The sequence below is a fragment of the Capra hircus genome, chromosome 6, assembly GCF_001704415.2.
Source record: "Capra hircus breed San Clemente chromosome 6, ASM170441v1, whole genome shotgun sequence".
In the NCBI taxonomy this organism is placed as follows: Eukaryota; Metazoa; Chordata; class Mammalia; order Artiodactyla; family Bovidae; genus Capra; species Capra hircus.
The window spans coordinates 113,518,161-113,537,011 of NC_030813.1; the positions used below are offsets into that span (position 1 = coordinate 113,518,161).

Here is an 18,851-nt window from a genome sequence, read left to right on the forward strand (position 1 = left end):
TGCACAGACCCGTGGGGTGAGTGCCCGAGACCCAGTCCCCAGAGCACACAGCGAGCGGCTTCCCCGTCCTGTCGGTACTTCTGGAGAGGTGGGAGCCAGGCAGGAGTGCAGCAGCCAGCTCCTCTGCGGGAAAGTATGCGATCCCACATTGAAACCTGGAGCCTGATGGGTGGATCCGCGTGGCTTTCTTCTCCCTGGCTGCTGCAGCTCTGAAGCCTGGGGAGTTCCTCACTGAGGAGAAGGTTGCTGCAGAGGAGAAACAGTCAACTGGCAAGATGGTCTCCTGAAAATCCTAAACGTGATGATGGAAACGAAAGGCTGGAAGAAGGGTGGGAAGGTATAGCTGAGGAAGTCTCCCAGGAAGTAGACCCAAAAATGAAGCAGCGGTAAATAGAAAAGAGAAGTTAGGGGATCAGCACAAGAAGTCAGCTTCCCTAGTGGCTCAGAACGAATCCGCCTGCAATGCAGGAGACCCAGGTTCAATCCCTAGGTTGGGAAGTTCTCCTTGAGAAGGGAATGGCTACCCAATCCAGCATTCTTGCCTGGAGAATTCTGCTGACAGAGGAGCCTGGTGGGTTACAGTCCATCGCAGAGTCAGACACAACTGAGCAACTAACACGTATGAAGTCAGAATCCAAGCTATTTGGAAGCAGTGTTCTTACCACTTTCCAGATGTGGAAAGTAAGGCTTCAGTAGGAGCATAACTTACAGGCGGTCATGTGGCTAACCCTGGGGTGAACTTCAGACCTGCATCTGTCTGACTCCACCTGCCAGCCCCTGGTCCTGCATGGAACAGGCAGTTGAGTGTCCTGCGTGTCACGCCGGTCGGTGTGGGGCTGTCCGTCCAGCACTTAGGGGCTGTCCAGTCTAAAAAGGTTCTCTGTAAAAGATTAGCCTTTGAGATGATTAGCATAGCCACATGTGGAGGGGAGAGATAACCAGGCAGGACAAGTCAAGGCCACCTTTGTTTTCTTGATGCTAAAGATTTAAATCCTTAGCTAAGAAGGATGGGAGGAGAGGAGGAAGAAGCACCGTGCTGTGGGGTGGGAGATGATCGAAACCAACAGAAAAGCTTTCCCAGAAGCAGGGGGACGCTACGTCTCTGAGGGTCTGGCCGGGGGCTCCGTCATCCTGGAAGTGCCCCGAGTCCACCCTCTAGCCTGGGGGGAGTGAAGGCAGCAGGGGCCGCACTGTGCGGTCCAGGCAGGACCCATAGGACCTTGCGTTCTCTGGATCAGATGTGTTTCTCTTTCTTAATCGCCCAACCTCAAACTCAGAGCAAAAACCCCAAGGTGCTGGAAAAAGCAATGAATCCAAAAATGAGACTCTGAGAAATGAAAGTCAGATCCACTGTCTAGAGATGGCACCAGTGTTTGTGTGGCTTGACGTGACAGGCACGCCCACCTTGGTTTCCTCTCGGGAACCTTGAGATGGGGGTGTTCAGAGACAAGGAGCAGGCCTGCACTCGGGGGCCCAGGCCCAGTGCTCCGGGCTGTTTCCTGAGACGTGGGAGTTGGTGGAGTGTAAGCTCCGGGGCTGAGGGGCTCATCTCGCAGGCTGTTCTGAGGGAGGGCAGAATAAACGAGTGAACGGTCGTTACGGAAGACGGCCTCCCGGACCTCTCCTGGAAAGCACCAGGCTCTGTGTGGTTTCCCAGTGTAAAGATTTGGATACTGTAACTTGCATTTTAGAGTGATCCTATGGTCTGCAGAGAAATTTTTCATGTTGGTTTGATACTGGGAGGTAAACGGGTATTATCCATCTTGCAGCCGGAAAAGTGGTTCTTGAGTTACATGGTAGAATGTTAGTGTTTTGTTTTGTTTTTCATCTACAGCATTTTTCTCCCTTTGAGTTATCCCTAAAGCATGAATATAATATACTTCTTCTTCCTTAAAATGCTGTAGGCTCTAGGTGTTCTTGAATGCCCTCGTGGATATGCTATGCTATTAAAATATGATAATTAAAATTATCTAGCTAATATAATTGGGAAGAAGGATAAGATTTCTCATTAGCAGCACCAAATTCACGCTTCAGAATCTCCTGCTGGGAGATGACAGGGTCCAGTACGGCTTTTGACACCCTTTATGTCTCTCAATGTGCTCATGTGATAATCTAGTGGTCTTATGATTGTGTGTGTGTGTGCGTGTGTGTGTGTGTGTGTGTGTGTGTCTGTGTGTGAAAGTGTAGTTAGGATGCTGCAGGAATCAAGGAAGGAAGACAGGCCTGATGGGAGTGTCTGTCCCTTATGGAGCACGCATGTTGCTTCTCTCCCATTTGCACATGAAAGCAAATGGAAATACTCCTATGCTGCAGTACTGTCCAGAGCAACTGAATTTTACAGTTGCTTGGAAGGACTTTCCAAGACAAAGCAAAAAAGCGAGTAGCGTCCGGTGACTGTTGTCACGGCTGGCCCGTGGAGGACAGTACATGCCCGCCGGCTCAGAGCCCTGACTGGAGTGGAATAAGCGATCCCTCGGGCTCGGTGTTCGGCACTGGAGGCTGGCGCCGGGTTTAGAAACGGCGACACAGGCTTGCTGTTCTGAAGAGCCGCGTGCCGCCGGCGGTCAGCTGACACTGGTGTTAGGTTCATGGTCCGGAGGAAATGGAATAAAGCGGCCATACTCACCCCACCTTGAACACTATGGTAAGCGAGTCCCCCGGTGGAATTGTGTAGCTGGGGCTCTGTATATTATGACTTAGTCCCTGCCGTGGTTTCTAGGGCTTCTTCAGGAAAGGTCAGCTCTGTCCTGGCCCGTTTTCCTTTTCTCCTTCTGTCCTGTCTCCCGTCAAAAGCTGTGCTGTGATGTGGATAGCGTGTAACTTAATCAGTGTGTACAATTAGCCGTTCTCATTGTGATCCTTCTCGCTGCTCAGACTGTGTGACTGTGCGGTTTCTCCTTTAGGATATCTCTAATGCTTGTGCTGAGTCATTTTGAGGGAAGCAAATGGGCTAACGTTCTATTTTTAGCTCCTCGAGGCCCCGCGGGGGCGGAGGGCAGTGGAGTCCTGTGTGTCCGCTCAGGTCATGCCCACCTAGAGGGACTCGGTTCCAGTTTAAGTAGGACTTTTCAGCTGCTGAGTAAACGCAGAGCTCCTGGGAAATGCGTTCAGTTTTCCGGTACCTTGTGAAAGGTCGTTGCCTTTTCCTCCCTTGAGAGAGAGAATGTTAAAAGTTTGAAAGTCTGCGCAGTGAAAGGTTTGCTCGTGCCTGTTTGCATCATCCGTTTTTGCGTCGAGTGAGGCTCTTATTCTCCCCCCACCCTCCCACCAATTTCCGACTCTTCCACGCCCTCTCCTTAAATTTTGCCCTGATTCTGTCCAGAGGCCACTACCCTATCCATGACCCGTGCAGTGCAGCTTTCACATCTGTTCACAGTGATGACATATGTTTTCCATCTGCTCTTTCTGTTCCAGTCATGAGTGTTCACTTTAAAAGAGAAAAAAAGAAAAAGAAATCACCTGTTTTCTTTAGACCGTGAACTGCTAAGAGGACCAGAAGGCAGTTTTTGTGATTTTAATTTGTATTGAGCCTGGTACAAGCCCTTTGCTCACACAGATGTTACAGATGTTGAATAATGTTTTTTTGATAGTGACAGACTCTTAGCTGTAAGACAGGCATTTAGGTCCTGAGGCTCCCCCGTGAGCAAGCTGCTGTACCCCCAGGAAGACAGAGCCACTCTAGGAGTCTCATAAGTGTTTTTACATTCTATCAGCAAATGCTGGTAAATATGCTTTATTAGTAAACTATGTCTACTGGATTGAATCTACTCTTATGTTCATTTAAATATGGAAAATGTATTTCTTTTGAAACATGAAAGATTTGTAAAGCTTTCCTGTTAAGACAACAGCGTACAAAAGCTTGACTCTTCCATACCTGGCACTCACCGTGTGCGTTTCTGTCCCCACAGAGCTCTGGCATTGAGACTTTAGTGGAGGAGCTCTGCTCCAGGCTGAAGGACCTGCAGAGCCAGCAAGGTGAGAGTGCTGTCCCTGTGGGCTGTCCACGTCCACCACGCAGGGCACAGGTTTCAGAACCGATCGGAAAGAGAGAGCACGGAACCGCAGTCTTCGTGCCTAGCGTGTCGCCAAGCCGGTGTCCTGCCCCGTCTTTGGCTGTGGAAGGCTGCTGGTCAGCCCATGGCCATCCTCTGCAGAGAGGTCCCTGGTCTCAGAGGAGTGGCTTCATCTGCCGGAGCACTCCTGGAGAGGAGATGAAGCTCTGGATCTGGAGCAATCATCTCTTGTCTTTCCATCCTCCCCCTGCTCCCCATCATCCCACACTAACACTCGCCCATGTGGCAGTGAGGCCTGCAGAGGTGTGTGACCTGCCATTTCAGGGTTGCCACAGGAACTTCTGCCGTGAGTCTTGACTGTTTTGGGAAGGCAGACTCGACAGGCCCATCGAGTTGTTGTCATCTGTGAACTCTCACAGCTTCTTTCCCCAGCGTTTCTGCAGGCCCATAGAGTGAGAATTACCTGTTAAGGGTCTTTCTTTTGCTTGTCCCCTTCATGGTCATCTTGCTGCGTGCCCCCAAGTCTTGAGCCTTTTTAAAGGCACAGTTTGTTTCTCATCTGAGAGCAGGATCGTGAGCTAAGAGTTGAAACACAGCCCTTGCTCCCCTACATGCTAAGTAACAGAGCTAATTGTAGGAACTTCCTTTACATACCAGCTTTACTCAGGAAGAGGCGATACAAAGTCCGTGAGTGCGGAATCACGTGAGAAAGTATTTTTGGAATCCAAACAGATGTTCTGTCCTTGCGGTGTAATTAATAAGCACCCAGGGGATTTCAGTCTCATAACTAAGTGCCTCTAGCGTGCTCTGTCAGTGATGAGGTCAGAGATCTCAGCCCAGTGTTAATGTGGCTGAGCAGAGTTTGCCCTGGCTCACTGAAGAAAGAGGTTTCTTTCTTTTTGGCCATGCCACGGAGCATTTGGGATCTTAGTTCCTTGGCCAGGGATCGAACCCACACCCTTTGCATTGGAAGCATGGAGTCTTAACCCCTGGACCACTAGGGAAGTCCCTGAAGAAATAGATTTCTATTAAAAAGATAAACTGGTGTAGAGTTCTTTTTAAGCCACAGAAGCCTGTGTAATTTCTGATTAAATTCACTTGAGAAACTTTTAAAAACACAAGCATTTACCGGCTTGATACAAGACAAATCGTTCTGAATTCTTGTTTCCTTAACAGAAGAGAAGATTCACAAGAAGTTAGAGGGGTCTCCCTCTGCAGAGGCAGAACTACCGCCCGCAGCGAAGGACCAAGTGGAAATGTACGTCAGACTGTGCCCCGTGGCCGAGCCGCAGCAGTGGCCGCCCTGCTGCATGGCTCGCAGGTTTAGTTTGGCCTCTGCGCTCTAGCTTGCTATTCTGTAACTCAGGACTCTGTTGAGCGCTTGCTGTGTGCCTGACACAGAGAACGCAGAGGTGAATGAGATGGTCTTGTCTTTTTTTCACACACATTGAATCAGTATTTGTGAAACTGATAAGACGAACAAGTTTATTATTTATGGTCCGTTCATACATGGCCTTTGAAATTCAATGCCAGTCCTTTGAGCCAGCTGTGGGAATTAGGATTGTCTTTGTTTTACACATAAGGAAGCCAGCTTCCCACTGCTGATTACCGAGGGAACGTGGGCAAGCCATGAACCCATGTCAGACTTGTTTCCTGAAGATGCTTTTCCGCTTTCTTCATAAATGGTTTGTATTTAAATTGGCCGCATTGTAAGCAGACTTCCTTATCATATGTGTCACTGGAATCTTCCAACAATCTTTTTTTTTTTGCTTCTTGGTAAATCTGTCCAAGGCGGGAAAGGCAGGGATGTCATTGGTTGTGTGGTGTGCGCTGTCTGGCGTGGTGGTGTGTGCTGTCCTGGCGTGTGGTCGGCGTGGTGCTGTCTGTGGCGTGGTGGCGTGTGCTGTCTGGCGTGGTGGCGTGTGCTGTCTGGCGTGGTGGCGTGTGCTGTCTGGCGTGGGCGTGTGCTGTCTGGCGTGGCGTGTGCTGTCTGGCGTGGCGTGTGCTGTCTGGCCTGGTGGCGTGTGCTGTCTGGTGTGGCGTGTGCTGTCTGGCGTGGTGGGGGCGGGGGGGGCGTGTGCTGGGCGTGGGGTGTGGTGTGGCGTGTGCTGTCCAGAGTGGCGGCATGCGCTGTCTGGCGTGGGTTGCGTCCTGACCCCCAGAGTCCAAAGATTTCATATAAAAAAGAATGTAAAGCATTACATTAGCATTTTTACTATTGAGTATATGTAAAATGATCATGTGGATATATTCGGCTAAGTAAAATACACTGTGGAACTTAATTTCACTTGTTTCTTCTTACGCTTCTAACGGGATTCCGAGAACGTTAAGAATGATTTACAGAGCCCACAGTAGGCTTCCGTCAGACAGCGTGGTGTAGGCTGAGGAGGAGAGTCCAGCGCAGGCCCTTGAGAACCCGGCCCTGCATCACTCCATGTGTGACCTTGACTGGCCTCCGCAGTGACAGTCCTCGCTCTGGCAGCCAGTCTGGCTCTCCCGAGTCTTCCTTGGCCAGTCTAGTCTGTCTCGCTCTGAAACCTTCCGGGGCTACCAGTTTCCTAGCAAACCGAAGCCCTGTTTCCAAGCCCTCCGACGCCAGCCTCCTGGTTTCCCACCCCGTGTTGCAGGAGCCACTGCTCTCCCGAGGCATGGGGCGGGTGTCTTCGTATCCTCACCCTGGTTCCCACGCCGCACAGCCGGCGCTCACCAGACCGCAGCGTGCCTGGAGCATCAGGCTCAGGTGTGGTCCACCTCGTCTGATTGTTCCGGGCCTCGCCAGCATCCATCCCCTTTCCCGAACCCTTGAATCCCACGATCGCTGCCATTTCTGACGGCCTGCTTCGCCAGCTGGGCGTGGTATTGGCTTCTGAGAAGGAGGCACAGTGACAGTCAGCGATTCGTGGTGCATGTTAATTCCTCCCCTCTCCACAGCTCTGTGAGGTGGGTGCTGTGGTCAGCCTGTTTTCTAGGCCGCAGGTTTAGGACCTGTGCCTAAGGTCACGGAGCTGGCAGATAGCAGAGTGAGGACTCAGGCTCAGGGAGTGTGGCTTCAGAGCGCCTGCTCGCAACTACTCTGCTCTCCAGCTCTTCACCTGCATCTGTTTCTAGCGCGTGCGCCAGCCTTGCGAGAGAAGCCACGGTACCCCCATTTTCCAGGTGAGGAAGCAGCCCGTGGCCCTGCACGAGTAGCCTAACCTCACAAGCAGAGGAAGTGAGCCAAGATTCACGTCCAGACATTCCTTATCAGAATGTTAGCATTTTTCCCACAGCATCCCATTTGTACTTTGTGACTTTACTAAAATCCAGAGTTTACAGTCGTCAGCTTAACATATTCTCTAAGTATTTCTGGAGTGCTTATCTTGGTGTTGAACTTTGAAGGTGCTTGATCCACGGACCTAAGTTTAAAGGTTTTACTGTACTGTCAGTTTTTTAAGTTGCTAACTCATGGATGGCGTGTGAACACTGACTCTGTTGAAATGAAATGCCCCATTTCTCAGGTGGGTGATGCTGTGTTACTATACTGGATGACTTCTTGAGCGCCCACTTTTGAAATCTCTTCCTTGTTTTTTTCAGGTACTATGAAGCGTTTCCACCGCTGTCCGAGAAGCCAGTTTGCCTGCAGGAAATCATGACCGTGTGGAACAAGTCCGCAGTCGGCTCCTACTCGAGCTCGTCCTCCTCGTCCACAGCCCCTCCAGCCAGCACAGACACGCCCTCCCCCAAGGACTGCAACAGCGAAGGCGAGGTCATCCGGGAGAGAAGCGGCGACGCGCCGCCCGCCAGCCTGCACGAGAGAACGCAGAGCGGCCGCGGCCACAGCGAGAAGGAGAACAGGTTCAGGAACGGGCCCGGCGAAGAGCGGCCCGCGCCGCCGCCGCCGTCCAAGAAGCAGAGCCGGCACCGGCCAGACGGGAAGCCGCGCCCGCGCTCCTGGTCATCCGGCTCCAGCGAAGCCGGCTCGAGCTCCAGCGGGAACCAGGGGGAGCCCAAGGCGTCCGCGAAGTGCGTGAAGTTGAGGCACAAGGTGCGGGAGATCCGGAACAAGAAAGGTGCGCGCAGCGGGCAGAGCCGGCTCTCGCTGAAGCGCGGCGAGAAGGCAGAGAGAAGCCCGCATGCCGCCGGGAGCAGCAGCAGCAGCGGCGGCGGCGGCTCCTTCCGACAGCTGTGCAAGCGAGGCAAGCGGCCGCTGAAGGAGCTGGGCAGGAAGGAGGCGGGGGGCGCCGAGGGCAGAGACCTGTTCCTGGAGAGCAGGACGGACAGGGAGTACAAGGAGGAGCCGCTGTGGTACACCGAGCCCATCGCCGAGTACTTCGTCCCTCTGAGCAGGAAAAGCAAGCTGGAGACCACATACCGCAACAGGCAAGACGCCGGCGACGCGACCTCAGCGGCTGTGGAGGAGCTGTCCGAGTCAGTGCACGGCCTCTGCATCAGCAACAATAATATTCATAAAACATACCTCGCAGCAGGTACTTTCATCGATGGCCATTTTGTAGAAATGCCTGCAGTCATAAATGAGGATATCGACCTCGCTGGGACCTCATTCTGTCCTCTGCCAGAGGACGACAAATACTTGGATGATATTCATCTGTCAGAATTAACACACTTCTACGAAGTGGATATTGACCAATCCATGTTGGATCCTGGTGCCTCAGAAACCACGCAAGGAGAAAGTCGGATTTTAAATATGATTCGACAAAAAAGCAAAGAGAAGACAGATTTTGAGGCAGAATGTTGCATAGTGTTAGATGGAATGGAGTTGCAAGGGGAACGTGCAATATGGGCAGACTGTACCAGCTCTGTGGGCGCTGAGGGCTTTCTCCTGCAAGACCTTGGCAGCCTGGCCCAGTTCTGGGAGTGCTGTTCGTCCAGCTCTGGCGATGCCGACGGGGAGAGTTTTGCGGGAGACTCCCCGGTTCGACTCTCCCCGACCTTAGACAGCACAGTGCTCAATCCGCATTTGCTGGCCGGCAATCAAGAGCTCTTTTCAGATATTAATGAAGGATCTGGTATAAACTCCTGTTTTTCAGTGTTTGAAGTGCAATGCAGTAATTCTGTTTTACCATTTTCTTTTGAAACACTCAACTTGGGAAATGAAAATACAGATTCTAGTGCTAACATGCTTGGGAAAACACAGTCTAGATTACTAATATGGACCAAAAATAGTGCCTTTGAAGAAAATGAACACTGTTCTAATCTTTCAACAAGAACTTGCAGTCCGTGGTCCCATTCAGAAGAAACACGTTCAGACAATGAGACGTTAAATATCCAGTTTGAAGAATCCACACAGTTTAACGCAGAGGACATTAATTATGTAGTTCCTAGAGTCTCGTCCAATTATGTAGATGAAGAACTCCTAGATTTTTTGCAGGATGAAACTTGCCAGCAAAACAGTAGGACTTTAGGAGAAATCCCAACGTTAGTTTTCCAAAAAAAATCGAAACTAGAATCTATCTGTGGTATTCAGCTAGAACAAAAAACAGAGAACAAAGCCTTCGAAACTACGCAAGTGTGTGGTGAAGGCAGTCCGCGTGGAGATGGCTACAGCTCAGGGGTTATGAAAGACATTTGGACAAAGATGGCAGATAGAAATTCTGCAGCTCTGCTAGAAATAGAAAGCGTTGATGATGAGTTGTTTCCGACAGATGTAAATAACTACTGCTGCTGTTTGGATGCTGAGGCTCCAATGGAGCCCCTCCAGGAGCCAAGCAAGGCCGTGCAGAGATCAGAATACCATCTGTGGGAGGGCCAGAAAGAGACCCTGGAGAAGAGAGCCTTTGTGTCCGGCGAGCTGTCCAAGGTGGATGGCGGGGACTACACCACCCCCTCGAAACCTTGGGACGTGGCCCAAGACAAAGAGAACTCATTCATCCTGGGAGGAGTTTATGGGGAGCTCAAAACCTTTAACAGCGATGGGGGGTGGGCAGTTGTACCGCCCAGTCACGCCAAAGGGAGCTTGCTGCAGTGTGCCGCTTCCGACGTGGTGACCATAGCGGGGACAGATGTCTTTATGACCCCCGGAAACAGCTTCGCTCCTGGCCACAGGCAGTTATGGAAGCCCTTTGTGTCCTTCGAACAGAGCGACCAGCCGAAGAGCGGGGAAAACGGATTGAATAAGGGATTTTCCTTCATCTTCCATGAAGACTTACTAGGAGCTTGTGGCAACTTTCAAGTTGAAGACCCTGGACTCGAGTATCCCTTCTCTTCCTTTGACTTAAGCAATCCATTTTCACAGGTTCTCCACGTAGAGTGTTCCTTTGAACCTGAAGGGATTGCGTCTTTCAGTCCAAGCTTCAAACCGAAATCGATCCTCTGCTCCGATTCCGACAGCGAAGTTTTCCACCCCAGGATATGCGACGTCGACAGAACGCAGTACCGGGCTATCCGGATCTCCCCCAGGACTCACTTTCGCCCCATCTCTGCATCTGAACTCTCCCCCGGAGGAGGAAGCGAGTCAGAATTTGAATCCGAGAGAGACGAAGCAAATGTTCCCATTCCTTCTCAAGTCGACGCATTCGAAGATCCACAGGCAGATCTCAAACCGCTGGAAGAGGACGCAGAGAAAGAAGGCCATTACTATGGGAAGTCCGAGCTTGAGTCTGGGAAGTTCCTCCCCAGGCTAAAGAAGTCTGGGATGGAGAAGAGTGCCCAGACGTCCCTGGATTCCCAGGAGGAGTCGGCCGGGGTCCTGCCGGCAGGAGAGCGGAGCCCGTGTCTGGAGTGCAGCATGAGCGGGCCTCTGGAGACAGGCCTGGAAAGCCCAGAAGCGAACTGTAAAATAATGGCACAGTGTGAGGAAGAGACTAACCATCCCTGCAGCTGCAGAGCAGGCTGCCAGCTCCCTGCTTATGAAGATAATCCAGTTTCTTCAGGACAGCTGGAAGAGGTATGTGTCAGTGGGGATCGGTACTTGGTGAAAGGATTTGATCAGACTTTAAGAACAGCCATTTCAGGCAAAGGAAAGATAGGGTTAAATTATTGGGAATTTACCTGGAATGTCTTAAAACTTAGCATCCTTGGATTTGATGTTTATCAATTTGAACTAGACAGTTGACATTTTTAAATAAATCGGAGTATGAGGTGTTTCTGAGTGATCTTAACATGTGTGTGCTATGCTTAAAGCAAAGCTTTCACAACTGATGAATCCAGAAATGGCTGTTCACTCTTCGGAAGGCCGCTTGCTCCTCAGAAATGGCGGCGAAGGGTTTCTTGAAGTAGGAAGCCTGTCTGACTGTCTCTGCAACACTGATTAGTTTATTAAAAGTTACACTTTACATGTAAGATAAATTACATCTCTGTAGAGTTCTCTGAAATTTTTTGTGGTACATGTAGCAATGAATCCTCTATACAAATGTAACAAATAACTTCCATAGAACCCCTGCAGGTGTACCCTTGCTTATTATGAAGTATGTATTCCTGAAGTTACCTGAACTGTATGAGTCAGTCTATCAAATGAGGTTAATAGGAATAGTTTTGTTAATGGAGTCATTGTACCATTTGTTATTGCTGAGAAGTTATCTGATTTTAAACTGTACAAGAAGTAACAGTGAAGGTTCCAAGGAGAAGCCTGTGGCTCTGCCCACCCCCCCCCCCCGCCCCCCGGCCCTTTTCCAGGGGCAGCTTTTTAAAAAGTCAGGTGGAGGTGTCGATAAGTCAGGCCACCTGTGGCTGGAGAGCAGCTGGGTCATCCCTTCCTCGCCTCCGTCGTCCTGCATGCTCCGCCCACCTGCCTTCACATGGCTCCATCCAGCTGGACCCACGAGGCGCCCCTCCCTCCCATGTCCCCCATTCCTCGCTGCTCCACCCACAGCAGAAATCATTTCTCCTTCCTTTTAATTTTCATGTGCTTAGTTGCATTTGCCGTTTTTCCTGAGTCAACGGTGTCCTTTCTTTGTTAAGTTGTGAGCTCCTCATGGATTCAGATGACATCTCATTTGTGTCCGGTCAGTGCCTAGGTGAGGCTGTAAGTGCAGGTAATGGTGGGAAGTCCCCAAAGCAACCCAAGAATCTCTCTGAGGCTCTTGCCTAGGGATCTTTAGCCACGAATTGAATCCCGCTGAAACCCTGACATCTGAGCTGCTCAGGACGGCAAAAGAGTATAACGCTGTCAGCCTTCATCTGTTTGCTGGTCACCCCACTTTTCATCCTTAAAAGTTCCCTCATGTACTTGGTGTCTCGCCTGGCACCAGATGGAGAAGGAAGAAAAAGAGTGAGAGCGAGTCTGCATCACAGCCACCACCACAGGCCTCCACCTCCTGGTGTGTCGGCGTCTCTGTGTGTTATCAGAGCTCTGGCTTGTCTGACACGTCTGTTCAGTTCAGTCGCTCAGTCGTGTCTGACTCTTTGCAACCCTATGGACTGCAGCATGCTAGGCCTCCCTGTCCATCACCAACTCCCGGAGTTTACTCAAACTCATGCCTGTTGGGTCGGTGATGCCATCCAACCCTCTCATCCTCTGTCGTCCTGCCTTCTCCTCCTGCCTTCGATCTTTCCCAGCAAACCTGACAGGTCTGGGGCGCCAGCTAAGTCCTCGGAGGACCCTCGCCGTGACCAGTCCTCTCAGCCCTGATCTCTCAGCATCGTCGCCTACAGCTCCCACCCTGTAGCTTCATCTGAGCTGCAGAAAGGTTGAGGGTGGCCCGAAAGGCCCCAGTTTGGGGCCAGGATCTTGCCTCTTCACTCTCATGCTGCCTGTCCATCTCGGAGATCTCCAGCCAGGTCATCTTCCCCCCACTTCCCTGAGTGAGGGCAATCTTTGCAGAGGGCAGGCCTCTGTTTTTTTTTTAAAGTCACTAGTTGCCCGTCTGTTTTAGAGCACAGGTGGTCTAGAATGTAGGATTTCTGATAGAATTGGTACCCAGGAGCATGAATTAACGATCTTTTTCAAAAGGTTAGTTGAGTTCAGTTCAGCAAACATTTATTAAACACTCACCCGTCCTGGGCGCATCCCTGCAGCAGGTGCCCTGAGTGAACCAGAGGCTGTCCTTGTCCTGAGAGAATTCAGCCTGGTCCTGAAGACCAGTCTGCGAGCAGCTGACTTGTTCTCCGTCGCGCAGGGCATTCTCTGCCGTGGTTCCAATTCGGGCGCTCCAGGAGGGCGTGTCTGTCGCATACCAGTCCCCTCCTAGCCGCGAGTGTGAGTCCCAGCGTGTTGCCTCTGAGGACCCTGCATGCTTGTGGAAGCACATACTTTTTTTTTTTTGTCTGACCTTTTTTCTTTTTTGACTGAAATGACCCTTTATTGAGAATCACCCTTCTTTATTTTCTGCATATTATTTCTGCATATTCTGCATTTTCTCCATCATTTGGAGGTACTATAATTTCCTAGCTGGTTCCTTACATTTGAGGGTGTTTACGTGTGTTAGTCACTCAGTCGTGTCCAACTCTTTGCCTCACGGACTGTAGCCCGCTGGGCTTCTCTGTCCATGGAATTACCAGGCAAGAACACTGGAGTGGATTGCAATTCCCTTCTCCAGAGGAACTTCCCAACCCAGGGATCGAACCCTGGTCTCCTGCATTGCAGGCAGATTCTTTACTGATTGAGCTACAAGGAAGTCCTTTGAGGGTGTTCAAGCCCACATAATTTGAGGTGGCAGGGGTGACGGCCTGTGGAGGGTGAACACAGGAGGCGTGGGAACCCAAGGAGGACCGACCCAGCCTGCGAGTACGGAGGAGGCTGGTGCACAGACCTGAATGTCCAGGGCGGAAGGGAGGAGGCGGGGCAGGCCAGGCAGAAGCAGCAGCGGTCGCATCTCACCTGTGCAGGGTGGTAGCCAGCACGTGGTTGTGGCAGCTGAGGTGTGAGAGAAAGGTGAGGACAGGTGAGGAGCCGTGTGCCTCAGTGCCCAGCTCTGCGTGGCCTTGTGGCAGGAGTGTCTGCTCGATGGCTGACTCCCTGTCGTGCCCTCGAAGGCCCAGAGCAGCAGCAAGAGGCTTCATCGTGCCTCCGGGAGTTTGCAGTCCAGCAGGGGAAGGCATTCCTTGGGACAGGCAGCAGTGCCGTGGGGGTCAGGGGCTCTGACGAGCGGAGGACGTGAGGGCCCAGCCCACCTGCGCCAGATGCTGTGCCCTCCATTGCCACCACCCCCCTACCGAATGCCAGCAGTGACATTCCCCACCCATCCCCGGGACGGCTCAGGGCACGTGGGCGTGGAGGGTGGGCCACCTGCCCCGGATCCCTGCGTGAGGGAGAGCCGGAGTTCCTTCTACCACCACGCACTTCCCGGCCAGCAAGGAGGACTAGGACAGCCGTGGCCCTGCTGGGCGCTCTGGCGCAGGGCGTCTCTTCACTTCCTCTTCCTTTCGTGACGTGAATAAGGGGAGCTGGCTGGGACCCAGGGCACCATTCAGCACTCTGTTCGCAGAACAGAACCCAGGGCGGGGCCCCGGACTCCAGTCTGGTCACCAGATGCAGGGGTGTTCAGTGCAGATTTAAAGCAGCGAGCATTTACCCAGCTTTGATCTCCTGAAGAAGTACTGACCATTACATCTCCTGCTACAGATGTTTTCGATTAGGCTTTCTGGGTAGTGTTCGCGTCTTCCCTCTTTACTGTCCTTCATCCATCGCACATTTGTTGAGAGCCACTCTGTCTGGGCACTGCTCTGGGTGCCGGGTATAAAGGACCAGAGAGAGAAAGGTCTGCATCCTTGGAGGTACATTCCATAAGCAGCGTGACGCTACACGCACGTTAGAGCACTTGGCCACGGGAAGGCGGGGCGGATGCGGGCGGGGCAGGATGCGGGTGCTGAGTGTGCCCAGTGGACCCCAGAGTCAGAGGGGTCCAGGTAGCCAGTGAGCCTGGAGGGGAGGGAGCGGAGCTGAGACAGAGCTGCCGGGAGCGCCCAGGGCCGTGCCCCATTCTGTTCTCCGTCTCCTTCAGCCTGTCTTCATCCTTTTCATGCTCAGCCACTGCGGAAGGTGAATTAGTACATTAAGCAGACATTAGTCAAGCAAGGCCTCCTGGTCATCTTTGGCGTGCAGGCTTCAACGCTGGAAATAGCTAAGTGGAAAAATGTCATAACGTAATGCAGATTCACTGACCACGTATTCAGTGTAAACAAAACAGGAGAAATAAGTCCTCGCCATTGGAATTGATACTCGAAGGAAGGATGCAGAAAAAAAAAAACTTAAAGACAATGGCAGAAACTGAACGACGCAACTAACGGTGGTCTCATCAGGGCCGCGGGAGCGGTGTGCTGGACCATCAGGGCCTCCGGCCGGGAGGGGAGCTTTTCTCAAGGCCAGCGGCCGTGGCGTCCCCACTCTGTGCCAGCCCTTCTCCCGGAGGGGTGCCTGTCAGCGAGACGCAGCTCCTGCCCTTGCACTCGCTGTCCGGTTGGCTTGTGTCTGTCTCATCTCCTCCTGTCCTTGCTGCCCAGCCACCTGTCTGCCCCTTGGCGCCCCCAGCCTGCTCTTCCCCACCTGTCCTGTCTGTCCTGACGGGTCCTGTCCCTTTTCCTGCTCTTCACCCCACGCCCTGAATCCGGGAAGGGATTAAAGGAGAAGCAGGCCAGCTGCGCCCACCTGAATAAACACTCGATCGTTCCACGGCCGCCCCAGGTGTTTTTCTTTCACAGGTAGGAGCTGGTTACCTTTGAATCCATCGCCTCTCGGTAGTGCCTTGGGTGATGGAGACACGTTTGTCCAGGGAGCCGTCCTTAGCGCTGAGGATCTGCATGCAGACAGGTGTGCCCTGCAGAGAAGGCTGAGGCTTTCCAGCGAGGCCTTCCGGTCCTGTGAGCTGCGTGCCCAATGCAGGAATCATCACCTCGAATTAACCGCAGCCCTGGCACGTTGCTGGCTTCATTTGCATTAGCCCCGGCCTCATCGGTGCAGTTCACCTTGGTGTCTACTTGTCTAATAGCTTTCTAATCGTTATTGTTGGAATACACTGCAAGAGAGAATGGTGGCAGTTGAGTGGCTGCTCTGGGTGGACAGAACGAAATCCTCTTCAGTTTCTGATTGAAGAGTGTTTCTGAGAAGTTAAACGAAAATCAGGAGCTGACATATATTTCCCCTTTAGCTTAATAAACACACATTCCTGAGTCCAAAAAGGTTTTGATAAAGTGATTTACGTTGTTTGTTCAGAATAAATAAAATCCTATCAGAATTGAAAATCATCGGTTGCTGAAACAGATCAGGGTCTAAACTTGTGATGAAACATCTTCTGAAACAAAGGCCTGTGGAGCGTTCACAGAGCATGCGCATCGACCCAGCAGGCCCTTGTTGAGGCTGTGAGGGGCGATGGGAGGTGCGGAGATGCCCAAAGCGGGCCTCACCCTGGAGGGCCCGGTGTCAGGCTGAGCAGGAAAGGAGCAGGGAGGGGGGGTTGCCCTGTCCCCAGCATCCCAGGGTGCACCCGTGGTGGCCGCAGCTGGCCCCTCCCAGGATGGTGGGCAGGTCCTGCTGGAGCTCAAGAGCTCTGCCAGTGAAGGGTGGGGCCTGGGCTTGGACTTGGTCCCCCTCCCCGGCATGGGCAGCTTCCGCTGTGCCAGGGCCTGGGGCCTGCAGAGGATGTGGGGTCTCTCCCGTGCTCCAGAGTCCCACTTTCCTCTCGTGTCCATGTACGTTTCCTGTTTTGAAGCTGAATTACTGTCCGTTTGGTTATTTGGTTTTAGCCTCAGCTTCCTTCTGGTTCTCACTGAAGCAGATCATTGCTGTAAAGACCATTAGGTTGGTATTGCTTCTTTGACTCCCTCCTGCCTGAGTGTGTGAAGGAGAAGAGAGTCCTCCCCACACTTGAGTGGGAAGAAGGGGCTCAGGGCCACACACACACACCCCCAACCCCCACTAGCTCTGCTATTCCAAGATCTGGAAACTTGCTCTCCTCAAGGCTATTTCCTGCTGTTTTTGTCTTGTGATAATGTTGTATTTTTCGTATTCCATTTGCAGTATCAGTGCCTTTTTTAAGAAAAACTTCCTTTATGTGCTGTGAACGTGGCTTTTTTGTTCACCTTGTCTAGTAGAACAGTGAAAGTGAAAGTCACTCAGTCGTGTCTGACTCTGCGACTTCAGAGACTATACAGTCCGTGGAGTTCTCCAGGCCAGAATGCTGGAGTGGGCAGCCTTTGCCTTCTCCAGGGGATCTTCCCAACCCAGGGATCAGAACCAGGGTCTCCTGCGTTGCAGGCGGGTTCCTTCCCAGCTGAGCCACCAGGGACGCCGGTAAAATAGTAAAAAATAAAGTCACCAATTAAAAAATCCTGGGTTAGCAGCCACTAGCTAATAATGTCTGAGTTTTCCCTTTTATCTTGAAAGTTTATAAACTTGGTCTGTATTTGGTTTAATCTAAGCAGTTCCCTGTATTGAACACTGATGTGCATGGAATGAACCGGAGTCAAGAGAAACAAACCTGGTGGGAGAAAGCCTTGTACTCGCCTCTTTTCCCCGCCTCGGAGTGTGAAGGTAAGGAGACCTGGCAGGACCCTTCACCCGCTCAGATCTCTTAGCTCCTTAAAGAGAAGTCTGTTCCTTTCGCTGTGAATATCGGTCCGGAAGCATTTTGTGTGACAGGCATTGGTCATGGGCAACTGGGGACACAAGAGGTGAGCGTGGGCTGGACACCACTCTTACACCCACCAGCAGCCTAGGGCGGGGTGGGCCGTGGAGACACGTAAGCCCCCAGGGAGGGGGGCAAAGGTGGGAGAGTCGGTGGCCAGTCAGGGTGGGAATCAGAGTTGCCCCCGGGCCCAGCCGAGGCTGGAGAGACCAGCAGGGGATGAGCTGAGTTGGTCAGCAGGCTCATGAGTTCTGCCGCGTTAGGTGGAGTTTGAACAGGAAGGAGAGGGCCGCTTGCAAGAGCTCACGTTGGAGGGTGTCAGGTCGGGTGCGTTTTTTTCCTAAAGCAATTCTAGCAAGAGAATCGGAGTGGGGAAGGACTGGAGGGCACCTGCTGGGCTCCTGGCCTCTTGTCACCGTCTGGTATGACAAGATAAAGGCCCCTGGGGGGAAGGAGAGCAGAGAGCAGCCCCAGGGGGCTGTGTGGCGGAGGCCAGAGTTTGCTGAGTGACTTTCTGTGACTGCGAGCCGTGGGAGGGTGCTTGGGCAGACCAGGGAGAGGGACGTGGGGGCAGACTGGGAAAGGGCTTCTCATCCATGAACCTCCCGGTGGGGGCGCCTCCTCGGAAGCGATAAACAGCCGTGGCCTGCCATTCTCAGGGAGGAGAGAACCGAGGAGGCGGCCGAGCAGTCAGCTCGGGGCTGAGCCTGTGCGGCCTGCCGTGGTCGCCTAGGCCCCGCCAGCTGCAGCGCTGGTCTCGAGGTCTTTCCACTCAGGGCCCTGGGAGGAGGCCGGGCTCCGGTTGGTATTCGCATGTTCGCCTGTGCGTCCCGTCTCCCCTCCCCGCCCGCGGGGCAGTGCCCTCGCAGCCTGGCCTCAGCCGACCGGGGGACCTGGGGTTGTCCGCGTCTTCTCTTTGTCCTGTGGGCACAGAAGTGGCTCCCCACCCCTGCCTCCCCAGGGTCATGAGGGCAGCAGAGTCTTCATTTCCAGCATCTTTTTTATTTAACAGCCTCTACTGAAGGCCGGCTCCTCTGCCATTAGCTAATATTTAGCCACTCTTCCTTATTTCCAAGGTGCTTCAGTCTTTACAGCCCCCACAGAAAGCCTGGTTTTGCCTCAGATGGTGCATCCATCTGAACGGCTCCAGCTGTTCAGCCCAGGCCTGAGTGCTGGCTGTAGCCCTGAGGTCCAAGCGTGCTCTCCAGCGGCCTCCACACGCGGCGCCCGGGAGATACAGGGACAATAGGAGTGCAGACTGGACCCTGACTTGAGTCCAGTGGCTGCCCTGGCTGAGCGAGTCCCAGCTGCAGCCGTGGGGAATGCAGATGAGGAGGGCCAG

General features: G+C 52.7%; 1 protein-coding gene across 7 annotated transcripts in view; it reads left to right on the plus strand.

Moving 5' to 3' along the window:
- The window catches only part of KIAA0232 (KIAA0232 ortholog), an 84,062-nt gene that overhangs the window by 57,221 nt on the left and 7,990 nt on the right, over nt 1-18,851 (plus strand). For 3 of the 7 annotated variants that reach the window (XM_018049760.1, XM_018049763.1, XM_018049761.1), the window contains exons 4-7: nt 3,909-3,975; nt 5,190-5,271; nt 7,587-10,896; nt 17,304-17,415. In XM_018049760.1, the coding sequence (XP_017905249.1) occupies nt 3,909-3,975; nt 5,190-5,271; nt 7,587-10,896; nt 17,304-17,415 (3,571 nt within the window). Of the gene's footprint in view, nt 1-3,908; nt 3,976-5,189; nt 5,272-5,334; nt 5,426-7,586; nt 10,897-17,303; nt 17,416-18,851 lie in introns of those variants that run through there. The other 4 variants (XM_018049762.1, XM_018049764.1, XM_018049766.1 and 1 more) reach the window with 3 other exon arrangements.